The 12,661-nt window shown below is 39.3% G+C and overlaps 1 protein-coding gene across 4 annotated transcripts in view; it reads right to left on the bottom strand.

The window, feature by feature from the left end:
• The window catches only part of MAP3K4 (mitogen-activated protein kinase kinase kinase 4), a 153,002-nt gene that overhangs the window by 57,619 nt on the left and 82,722 nt on the right, over positions 1-12,661 (bottom strand). For all 4 annotated transcript variants that reach the window (XM_059401385.1, XM_059401387.1, XM_059401386.1 and 1 more), the window contains exon 3: positions 6,803-8,166. In XM_059401385.1, coding sequence (XP_059257368.1) covers positions 6,803-8,166 — 1,364 coding nt within the window. The remainder of the gene's footprint in view (positions 1-6,802; positions 8,167-12,661) is intronic.

Raw genomic sequence — 12,661 nt, 5'->3', positions numbered from 1 at the left:
AAAAAAAAAAAAAAAAAAAAAAAAAAAAAAAAAAAAAAATCCAGATTTTCACATGAAATCTTATATTCAAATGCTAACCACTACGTCAAAAAAATACTTAAAGCACTAGGTGGGAAAAAATATAACTCAGGAGGCATATACGGTAAAAGCACAGCTTCACAGCCAGTTCGGGGTTCACCTCCTGGCTCTGCCATATGGGCTATCTACGTCCTCAACTGAGTCACTTGACCAACCCGCCTCCACACAGCAGCATTCAGTTAATGCCAGCCCCTAGTCTTGTTGCTACTGGTGTGTTGTCTTCACGGGATGCAGTCCTCCGTTGTGACCTGAGCATTCTGTCCTCTGATCTTCTCCATCTTACATCAGGTGTGACTCCGCGGGCTCACTGCCGTCAAAAATAACACAGAACTTCCTATTTCCCCTCAAGTAAGTGTGCTTCTTCTGGAAACAGAAACCTATCGGCCAATGAGCAAGTATGTGCTTATCAGGTTGCCACTAACTCAACTACAAAGCCTGTGTAACTTTACTATTGAAATCAGACACGTGAAGCAAATAAAACAATTAGCTATAATAACTGTACTAATGAACACTGATCTGGAAGGCGGCAGTAGGCGAGGACTGTAGCCTCCTCAGTGTTTCCAATGGGCTTGCTCAGAATTGCACTGGTGCTGGTGCAACTACACGGGAAGCCCACTGGAGGTCTGGGGAGAACGGCAGCACTCCTGTCCCACCCCAAGAGATTCTGAGTCGCCCTGCATCCAGAGAGGGTATCACATACATGAATTTTCAAAAGCTCTCTGGGTAATGCTGGCATGCGGCCAGGCTTGGACACCATTAGCAGAGTCTCAAGTCTGGTATCCCAGAATCCTGGACTTGAATCCCTCCAACAATCTACAGCTCCTGTGATCTGGGGCAAGTTATCTATTCTCCCTATTAGTAAGATAGAGTATGAACACCACCACTTTATTCGGTTGCTGTGCCTAACACGTGGAAGACTTGATAAAGGGTGACTGTTATTTCATATCCTAGTTTCTATAGGCCTCATCCACTCTAAATATAGAAGGCAACCTGTTGTGTTCATAGGAAAAAAATTAGCTTAATTATTCTTGGATCATAAAACAAACAAACTTAATAATCACATCATTTTTCATTCAAAGGAAAGTAATTTGCAAAATACCCAAAACTCTTCCTTAGGATTTGAGGTAATATGCATGGTAACATGCAATCAGGCAATTAAATATTTTAAACACTACATTAAGTAAAAATTTTATCTGTCTCTTCTTCTGAAAATGTATAAATTTTAGAAGGTAAAGCCAAAAGAAAGGAGCATAAAATAACCATATCATAATCTACGGCTCAAATATTTTACAGGTATTTAACATTTTAAATGCACAAAACCCAAAGGACTATACAACCCAAAAAGTAAACTTTACAGCAAACAAAAAAATCAAGTAGAACACTAGGGAATCCCAGGACAGAACGCAGACTGAGATTAAGTTAACCTAACTATAGTACAGATGTATGATATGACCTTACTGAAAAGGGTGAAGAAAAAGGTGCTGACCTAGCTAACTCTGGAAAATTCTGCAGTGACTCTTTTAAAGACTAAAGACAAAAAGAACTGTACTGAAAGGCTGGACTCTGGTTGGCAAGTTTATTCCTCATGGGAGTCCTGGTTAGCAATTCTGAAACTACTTTACATGTATGCCCTAGGGGCACAGATACCTGAAAACCGATACTAATGCGAGCCAGTTTCTCACCACAAGAGAAGAAATTACAACTAAGGAGAGGAAAGCTAGGATGAACTGGTGATGCTGGATTAAGCCTGAGACGTCCGTGTGAACTCCTGTTTATCTGTTTATCTTTCAGGTAGCCGGACAGGTCGTCTGTCGCAAGGAGATCACCTGATCAGTCAGTCAGCTGACCAGTAACAGAGAAGCAACCACCAAGCTGTGCACACAAGGGGTGAGAGACACTCCTCTATTTTCTAACTCTACCTGAGTGGGCCTGGAAGCAGTGACACCCAGTAATACCCAGTGCCCAGATCTTCATTTCTAAATACCATCCTCCAATAAAAGGAACCAGAGCTCCTTGGGAAAATGGCTGATTTCAGGACCCCAACAGGAAAAATAAAGGACGATGCCATAGAGTACGAAACTGCTCAAAAAGCAAAACCACGGGTGCCTGGGTGGCTCAGTCGTTAAACATCTGCCTTCAGCTCAGGTTGTGATCCCAGGATCCTGGGATGGAGCCCCACATAGGCTTCCTGCTCAGCGGGAAGCCTGCTTTCCCTCTCCTAGTCCCCCTGCTTGTGCTCCCTCTCTTGCTGGGTCTCTCTCTGTTAAATAAATAAAATCTTTAAAAAAAAAAAAAAAAAAAAGGAGCAAAACCATACAAAAAAAAGATGCAGGCATGTCAAAAGGACACAGAAGCCAACTGAAAGAGTTCCAGTGGCTAAAAAAGGAACAATTTGAGCAACAAAATAAAGAACAAGACTACTGGATTATAACCCAAAGAAAAAATATTTACGACTGCCCACTGAGATAAATAAATGGGAGGGAAGAGGTAAATCTTTCACACAGAAGAATTCCAAATAATACATGTAGAAACTCCCTACTAGAGGGAGACATTCATTGCTGTCCCCTTTAATGTGGTTCATTGGTGACTCACATCAAAGAGTAGAGCAGGGAAAGGGACTTGCTAACTTGTGGAGGGACCCAGCGGACAATACCTTCACTGAGGGACCCAGGTTAAAATCACCAGGGACAATACAATGCCACGAGGGCTCTTCAACTCAGCGGCATTCCTGCCCAAGCCTAAGAAAACGCCAGACAAACCCAAATTCAGGAACGGTTGTACAAGCCGTCTAGACTGTGAAACCAAGGGCCGACTGAACAACTACGACAGATCAGAGGAGACCGAAAGGACGTGACTAAGTGCAAGGTGGCGTCCTTGACTGGGTCCTGGAACAGAAAGGAGAAATTAGCACAATAACAGAAACCCAGATAATGTACACTAGGGAACAGTATCTTTTTCTTTTTTTTTTAAAGATTTTATTTATTTATCAGAGAGAGAGAGGGAGAGAGAGTGAGCACAGGCAGACCGAATAGCAGGCAGAGGCAGAGGGGAGAAACAGGCTCCCTGCCAAGCAAGAAGCCCGATGTGGGACTTGATCCCAGGACGCTGGGATCATGACCTGAGCCGAAGGCAGCTGCCCAACCAACTGAGCCACTCAAGCATCCCAGGGAACAGTATCTTATACCAACGTCAATATATTAATTTTGACAAATATAGCAAAGTTAAGTAAGATGCCAATATTAGAGGTAGATGAATAAAGAACATATGAAAATTCTGTACTATCTCTGCAAGTTTTCCATAAATCTAAAGCTATCCCAAGATTCCAAGTTTTTAAATTTAAAGATCTTGAAATATAATAAGATTTTAGAGAAAAATCACTTTATAAAGCATGTTTGTAAGCCAAGGGGAATTAAATATAAGATCATATATTATTTATAAACACTAATCACAAGTAACTTAATCATAAAGAATAAAAATATAAAGACACAGATAAGAAATCCTTCAACTGTACTCATTACTATTATCACACAAGTCAAAACAACAGTGCAAAATAGAAGACAGATATCGGGTACAATCTGTGGTGCCAGCTGGTCAATACACTTCTATCCAGAATGAAAATAAAATTGTCCTTAAACCTAAAGCCTATATGCTGCTGAAAACACAGGCCCTTCAAATGCAGGAGTACTTGGCAGAGATTAAAAGGTTAAATACATTTAAAAAATAAAAATATAGACTAGTCTGGCCCATAGTGACTTAACAGTTAGCTTCAAAAGAAAAAAAAATTAACAAAGCTTCTAAAAATTAAGAGTTTATATCTGGCTTCTACAGAATTTTACCATTTATACAAATACCTTTTTAAAGCCTCACAACAACCCTGTGAGGTAGGTAGGAAAGTATTATAGTCGTTTTACAGATGCAATGACTTAGGGTCAGAAATACTAAGTCATTTACAAAGTCATGTGGTGAGAAGCCCCACACCAACACCAAGAAATGGAATCTAGTTACCTGATTTTAAAAACTGTGGCTCTTTCTCCAACATACTTAGTCAAAGACTAAAACAAACCCAGAAGGAAAGTCTACATACATTCATACACATATAGACACACACACACACACACACACACACACACACACACACACACAGCCCTCCCCTTCCAGAGATTATGTTCCTGAAATGGAAACAAAAATAAGTCTTACTTTCCCACTGAGTTCATTATAATCTTGAAGCCTCATCTTTATTAGTTTGGATTGAATTTCTACTTCAGCTCTTGGTTACTCTTGTTACCTGACAAACACAATATTTTATAAAACAAAACTTAAAACAGGGCCTTCTGTACTTCATTTTTGTTTTGAAAAGCAAATAATCTGCAAATAATTCTAATAGTCTTTAAATCACACACTTATGAGCTGGAGTTTGTATGCTCTATAAGGATAAACTTTTCAGTTGAATCTCAACTAGTCAAACTGAAGGAATACAACGTTGACAGGAATTCAAAACTAGGGGTGACCTACCATTATCTGTTTTCAACTTGAGTTCTAATAAAAAATGTAGTGCACTCATTCCCAATCTTTTTCTTGTTCCAACACATCTAAGGGATGCAAAGCTCCACCATTAGTAGTGACAGTTCGCTGTCACAGAGGGAAGAGGGAGACAATTGGGGGAGTTTAAAGCAGTTTTAAGAAGCCCCCAGGTGCCTCCCAGGGCCCCTACCATGAGTCCTTCTCTCTCATGAGACCCACTGAATCAGAGATGAGGTAACGGTACCAGAGCTGATTGGCTCATACTACTTCAAAAACAGTGCTTCACAATAAAAATTAATCATCACTCCTGTCTTGCCCACAAGTGTCCTCATTGGAACTGAACCACTCCAGCGAAAAGCCTAAACCGAGTAAGTCATTCACCATCTGAAGTATATGGCAAATCCTTACTCCTATCGAGTTTTGTTCTACTGATTTTGAAACCTGCACTATAATAAAATCATATAAAATAGTTATTATGGACTAAAAGGGGGAAAACAGTCATTTGCTCTAATAAAAAGATGTACATAAAAAATCATTCAAAGTTAAAATACTATTCAAAGAAGATCTCATTAATCCCAGGGTCCTGAGCTCAAGCCCTGCATTGGGCTCCCTGCTCAGCAGGGACTCTGCTTCTCTCTCTCCCTCTGTCCCACCCCTGCTCATGTGCTCACGCGTGCCCGTATACATGCACTCGCACTCTCTCTGGCAAATAAATAAAATCTTTAAAAAAAAAAGATCTCATATATAAATTCACTTTGAAACTTATAATTAAAATAACACTCAAAGTAAACTAACTTCTTATAGCTACGAAGTGCAGATTCCCTTTGCAAACATCAGCACTATTATGTGAATGTCTGACCCCTTGCTAGGGGTTCATGGCCTAGTTCATGAAAAATAAAAATCTTATCAACTGATGTTCTCTTCCAATGTTTCCCATTATTAAAAAAAAAAAAAAATGCCCTCTGTTGTATCACGTCTCACGCCAAAGCAAGTCACATTATGTACTAAACTGAAGTTTAAAAAATAAAAAAATGGGACGCCTGGGTGGCTCAGTTGGTTGAGCAACTGCCTTCGGCTCAGGTCATGATCCCAGCGTCCTGGGATCGAGTCCCACATCGGGCTCCTTGCTCCACAGGGATCCTGCTTCTCCCTCTGCCTCTGCCTTCCACTCTGTCTGCCTGTGCTCGCTCTCACTCTCTCTCTCTCTGACAAATAAATAAATAAAATCTTAAAAAAAAATAAAATAAAATAAAAATAAAAGGTGCATACATACGTATGTACATAGCTACTAAAATTGAGAATAGCAACCAGAGACAGGTATAAAGAATCTCAAAGATCTGGGTGCCTTTGCTTTTAGCCAGATGAATATGTAAACTCCCCACAAGAGAAACATTGCTCTTCTTCCTCTCAAGAACAGTATCCAACAGCATGCCCTTTCTATTTCTAGTTTGATCACCCTTAACAGTAAAAAATTTGAGAGATCAAGCTATCAAAACAAAATCTGCACTGTTTTCAAACTGCTTTTTCTAGGAGGCATACTCCTCTCACAAAAATCTTCACATGTCAAAATGTAGATCTGATAATTAAGGCTTCCCTTAAACGTCTATCACCTATGCTAATTGCTAACTGTAACACGTAAACTTTTTTTTCCTTTTGATCATTCTGACATTTCTCTACAACTCACATCTCCTTTGGCTAAAATCATGTGTAGTATCTGTTCTTATCAGTTTAAAATACAGTGGCCAAAAACTGGACCTGCTACTCAAAAAGGGAATAAGCTATTGCAAAGACTCGAGAAAGAACCAAATCCATGACCTTGGAAGCCGTATTCATTTAAAAATATTTTAGCATCATGTTGACTTTTTTACTGACTCTTATTCAGCCCGGGGTCACCCAGGATTATGGCTTTCTTCCCTCTTTATCTATACCTAGTCTGTCCTTCTCCATCCTATATTTATAAAGCTGCACTTTTTTTCCTCCCCACACCACCTTACACTTAATTGACTAAATTTCCAGCAGTTTCCATAGCTCCCTTCCCACATTTATCACAGTGCTTTATAGAAATGTTTAAACCTGCAAGTTACAGTGACGACCACTTACACCTTAAAAATACCAAGACTACGGAAGTACCTAATAATCAACACAGCACTCTGTAAGGATGGAACGGAGGCCAAGATCACAGGAATGCCTACCAGAAACCTACCTCCACTGGACGGTCACTCTTTACCAGTGCTATACGTGCCCTTTGCAAGGAACCGTCCATCAGCTTGTGAAGTCTTAAGATTAGCTTTCTTAACCCCATTTGCTTCAGTGCTTTGTCTACAAATGGTCTATAAATAGAAGTCAGACAATGTCTGCTAAAGCCTGCTTCTGCGCTGCAGTCTGGCGCTCCCCAGCCAACGGACTCCTCCTCAGACTCGAGCCTCTCCAGCTTCTTCCGCACACAGTCCTGCGAGCGGACGCCGCAACTGCTGGCAGCGGGCTGTGTGGGCTCCGGGGCCCTCGGACCTGAGAGCTGCTCTTCCTCACTCTCATCCGCGCTACTTGCCAGCTCCCGCAAGTCCCCTTCTGTGTAATCACCCTCATCTTCCGGCTCATTGCCTTTGGATGACCGAGGAGAAGGGATTTCAAACACTGGCCAGCCGATGTCTGATAAATTCTTGATGCCCAAAACAGTGCCCATAATCCTTAACTTCTGATTTAAGTCTTTCGTGATGTTTAACCACAGACAGAGTGCCTGCACCCTATCCTGGAAGTCTTTCGCAGCATATTTTTCGTAGTCCTTTTGAAGAGCCTGCAACGATGGATAAAGTGCTTCTATGTACTCCAGCAGCTCCATTATCCGCTTTACCTGCTCAAACGACACCCTCTGGCGTTGGAGATGCTCGTGGTACGTCGAGAAACCCACCAGCTTTGTTCCATGAGGGGCTCTGCACTGCCCTTCTACTGAAGTACCATTAAAACTAGCTCCGTTTCTAACAAAGGCAAAGCTCCCGTAATTAACTTTGAAAGTAAGGATTTCATTGATAATATCTGGGATGGCTTGACGGGCTGTATATAAAAAGAGGTCCTGGTCATTAATGGTCCGTCCTGCATGCCAGGCTTGTAGCTCTAACCAGATCAGTTCATTAGATCGGTTAAACCAGAAAGCGGACGTATTTTCCTGTCCTCTTTGCTCCCTGTCCTTCTTCTTTGAGACTGAGGTAAGCTTTAGCAGGAGTCGCAAAGTCTCAAAAAACTTTAAGCGATCTGCTGGACAGTCAGTCCTAGAAGTCTGGCGTGCAGTTCTGGCTATAGGCATGGGCACAGATACCGGAAGCTTAGCGTTGCTGCAGCCAAGACTGAGGTAAGGCTTATTAAGATCCACATCTGGAATTGATTTTTTGGGCAAAGACCCACCCACTGAGTCCAACATGAACGAGCACTGCACATTTTTCTTATGATCGCGCTCTGTTGTCCTAAGAGCTGCTCGGATCTTTTTCTCCTGCTTATAGCTGTATTCTTCCACATTCTCCACCGTTTTTCCAGTGTCTTTGTGTGGAGGCTGGTTCGGTGCATTCGTTTTTTCTATTAAAAAGAAATAAACAGATCATCATGAAAGACATGAAACTACCCTCAGCATCTTCAAGAAAACTCATCTTCACATGTACTTATTTTTTCAGGCTGTTACTGGAGAAAAAAATCGTAACTATATGCTAAAAAGTAAAAGATCCCAAATATATACATTTCTCTCTTAATTTCTAAGGAATTTCCCTGCTTTATTATACTTGCTATGCTCTCTAATATCTTCCACTACAAATCTAAAACAAGCCATTTCTCTACATTAAACGTGCAGTTATCCACAGAGTGAAATCGCCACCAGTTAACCTCCTTCAACTTAAGAAGGGACAAAGAGCACAGCAGCTCTGACAGAAACATGATTTGGAAAACCCACCCCATTCCCGCCTCTGCTGTGAACTGAATGTATTAATTCAGAGCAGATCACGTAAGTTTCCTGGGTCACTTCTCTCATTTGTAGAATGAAGTAGACTGAGCAAAGAATCTTTAAGGCACTTTCAGATTATCCTCATAAAAAAATGAAAGACAGATAATAGGTAAAAATGTTAATTTATTCTACTTCTCAGTTTCTTTCCCACAAATGAACAGTAACATTTTAAATTTAGCATTAACAGAATTGAAGACATACAGACTAATTCACTATCATTTGCCTCAAGTGGCATATTAAATCATTCAAAATTAATGCAAAGAAAGTAAACATCACACTTTCTCACCGAACAATTATCGAAAAGTGCTATTAATTTAATCCCAAGCTTTGGAATGAACATACACACCCCCTTCCTTCCTGTTTGGCATTTCTGCCATTATTAACCACCTCTACCTGACTGAAATGCCTTCAGCCCCTTGCTTTCTAGAGACAATGGTCTCTGGGTTCTTTTCTGCTTCCCAAGTCACTCTTTAACAAATTCCCTCCTTGGAACCTGGCTCACTCCAGAAAATGCTGTTCTCCATTTCACTCTTCAATTTCTTCTGCCTTACTCTCCCCTCCCTGGGCAATCCTCACTTCTACTTCGTATACGGGTAATGCCCAAACCTAAAACCCCATTCTGATCTCCCCTCCACACCCAAGATATACTTCATGTCCCTGAATCTAGGGCACACATTCTGTATTTTAACATCTCTGAAATTAAAATGTTTTATAATTGATGATATGAATATGTTTTAGAAACATATTCCCTAATAGGTTTCATTTACATCTATTTTATATATTTATATGTTTATATATTTATTTTATATATATAATATCACAGTACATATTATATATACATATATATATAAAATCACACACACACAACATAAATAACAAATAGTTTTTTTAAAACCTGTATCTAAATATCAAAAAGTATAAAAAGGGTTCTTTCACTAAATAAAAAATAAAAATGCTAAGTATAAAAACACACTTGTGTCAGGGCATCTGGATGGCTCAGTGGGTTTAGCGTCTGCCTTCAGCTCAGGTCACGATCCAAGGGTACTAGGATTAAGACCCACATTGGCCTTCCTGCTCAGCAGATAGCCTGCCTCTTCCTCTCTCTCTGCCCTGCTTATGCTCTCTCTCTCTCACTTTATCCCAAATAAATAATAAAAAATTGAAAAAAATTTTAAAATAAACACACTGTGTCATCAATTGTAAGCATTTTTTTCTTAAAACACATTATAGTATGCCTCAGATTTGGTGAAATAGGTTATATTTACAGGAGTTACAAACTAATATACCTAAAATCAATTCACTAAAGGAAACCCGTTTAAACCAGTTTGCCTTCTAATCACTTTAAATCAAAATAGTTTTAAAAGAATTTTAGGGGCACCAGGGTAGCTCAAGTCAGTTAAGTATCTGACTCTTGATTTCTCCTCAGGTCATGATCTTAGGGTCATGAGAATGAGCCCCACATTGGGGTCCCACCCTGGGGATAGACCCTGCCTAGGATTCTGTGTCTCCCTCTCCCCCTGGCTCTCCCCCTACCCGACAGGCACTTATGTGCACTAATTTCCTTTATGGCCCATCAAAAAGGATTTTATCTGTCTACTGGGATTTTTGCTATATTTTAATATAAAAATGGTTATTATTACTTTTTAATTACCAGTATTTTTAAATGATAGAATTTTTATCCGTAGTTTTAATCTACCTTACTTCTAAGGTCTTAAAATTTTTTATGCAACCCATTCAAGAAATTTCTTCAATTTTTGTTTCTAGCTACATATACCTATCAATATTCATTCATAAAAAATTTGCCCAAGCCCAGACTTTGTCTCCTCTTTGATGTTTTAGTTGTGTTCTTTATACCTTTATTGACATAGCACATACACACCATTCATCTCTACTTGGTAAAACAATGGTTATTTGAAAGCAAAGCTAACAAGTTCTTCCAAACTTAACTCCACGGTATTTTATTTTTCGAGGTAGGAATTTATACTATACTTTGTCACTGTGAAACACAAAATGACATACGTGGTATCACTGCTTAAGGCTAGAGGTAAAGATAATGAGCTTAGTTTTTAATACATGAAGTTGGAGGAGCCTATGGAAAGCTATGTTGATCTGTACTTGAGGAACTACAGAACACTCATGAAGGAAATTGAAGAAGACACAAAAAGATGGAAGACCATTCCATGCTCTTGGATCGGAAGAATAAACATTGTTAAAATGTCTATACTGCCTAGAGCAATCTATACTTTTAATGCCATTTCGATCAAAATTCCACCAGTATTCTTCAAAGAGCTGGAGCAAATAATCCAGAAATTTGTATGGAATCAGAAGAGACCCCGAATCGCTAAGGAAATGTTGAAAAACAAAAATAAAACTGGGGGCATCATGTTACCTGATTTCAAGCTTTATTACAAAGCTGTGGTCACCAAGACAGCATGGTACTGACATGAGAACAGACACATAGACCAGTGGAACAGAGTAGAGAGACCAGATATGGACCCTCAACTCTATGGTCAATTAATCTTCAACACAACAGGAAAAAATATACAGTGGAAAAAAGACAGTCTCTTCAATAAATGGTGCTGGGAAAACTGGGCAGCTATATGTAGAAGAATGAAACTCGACCATTCTCTTACACCATACACAAAGATAAACTCAAAATGGATAAAAGACCTCAATGTGAGACAGGAATCTATCAGAAGCCTAGAGGAGAACATAGGCAGTAATCTCTTCGATATCAGCCACAGCAACTTCTTTCAAGACATGTCTCCAAAGGCAAAGGAAACAAAAGCAAAAATAAACTTTTGGGACTTCATCAAAATCAAAAGTTTCTGCACAGCAAAGGAAACAGTCAAAAAAAACAAAGAGGCAACCCAAGGAATGGGAGAAGATATTTGCAAATGACAGTACAGACAAAAGGTTGATATCCAGGATCTATAATGAACTCCTCAAACTCAACACACACAAAACAGGCAATCATATAAAACATGGGCAGAAGATATGAACAGAGACTTCTTCAATGCAGACATACAAATGGCTATCAGACACATGAAAAAATGTTCATCATCACTAGCCCTCGGGGAGATTCAACTTAAAACCACATTGACAAGTTTGTTTCTATATCTAGTTTTCCTTTAATACTAAATCCCTTTGCAATTAATAAAAAGTCTGTTACGCTGAAAAGAAATTTTAAAAAAATAAAAATAAATAAAAATAAAAAGTCAACCATAAACAGCTTCTGAAAGGACAATAAATTAAAAGTTTACAGAATGTATTACATGACAAGTCCTATTATAGTGTTACAAAACTAGTTATAATAACTTCAGGAAGACTAATGGAACAACTGATCTGCATGGCTGTAAATTAAGTGGTGTGATTTGGTTAGTGCAGTTACAGCGATCTTCCAAAGTAGTTACTTTTTCCTTTGGCCAATCACCAATAATTTCTGCCTAATCAGAACACGAAAAGGAAAAGAAAAAAAATTTATACTGAAACCAAAAGCAACCAATGACAAGAAATATGGTTCACTTGTTTAAACAGACATGAGACATTCAACTGAATTTTCCCACCATCCATATTTAGAACTGGCTCCTTAGAATATGTATAAAATGTATTTTTTATCAAGTCTTTTAAATACTTCTGCTCTCCCCTATGAGTACTATTCACACTTAACACACCAGCCTTCCTCAAGCTCTCAAATGAGTAAGCGTAAACAGATAGCTGCTCTTTACCTCTAAGTGGGAGATGGTCATTAGAGCAATGATGTCCTGGATTATCAAACAATGTCAGCAATCTGCAGGGGCTTAGAGATCGAATTCATTGTTTTCAAATATCAGTCAACATTAAGAAGCACTGAGATTCTTGCTAAAATGTGGACTCCTGGGCCCACTCCCAGTGTCTCTGATTCACCTGGCTAGAATGGCATATTTTGGGAAACATTTTCCTTAACCCCCTCATTTTCAAGTAGAAGCTGTAGAGAGACTCTCATAATCTTCACAACACTGTGAAGACTACCATGAAACATCAACAGACGGTAACTATTAGGACAGGGATCCTAAGCCATGTTCATATCTTTACACC

The sequence above is a fragment of the Mustela nigripes genome, chromosome 5 (genome assembly GCF_022355385.1).
Source record: "Mustela nigripes isolate SB6536 chromosome 5, MUSNIG.SB6536, whole genome shotgun sequence".
NCBI classification, from domain to species: Eukaryota; Metazoa; Chordata; class Mammalia; order Carnivora; family Mustelidae; genus Mustela; species Mustela nigripes.
This window is presented reverse-complemented; position numbering and strand designations above follow the sequence as displayed.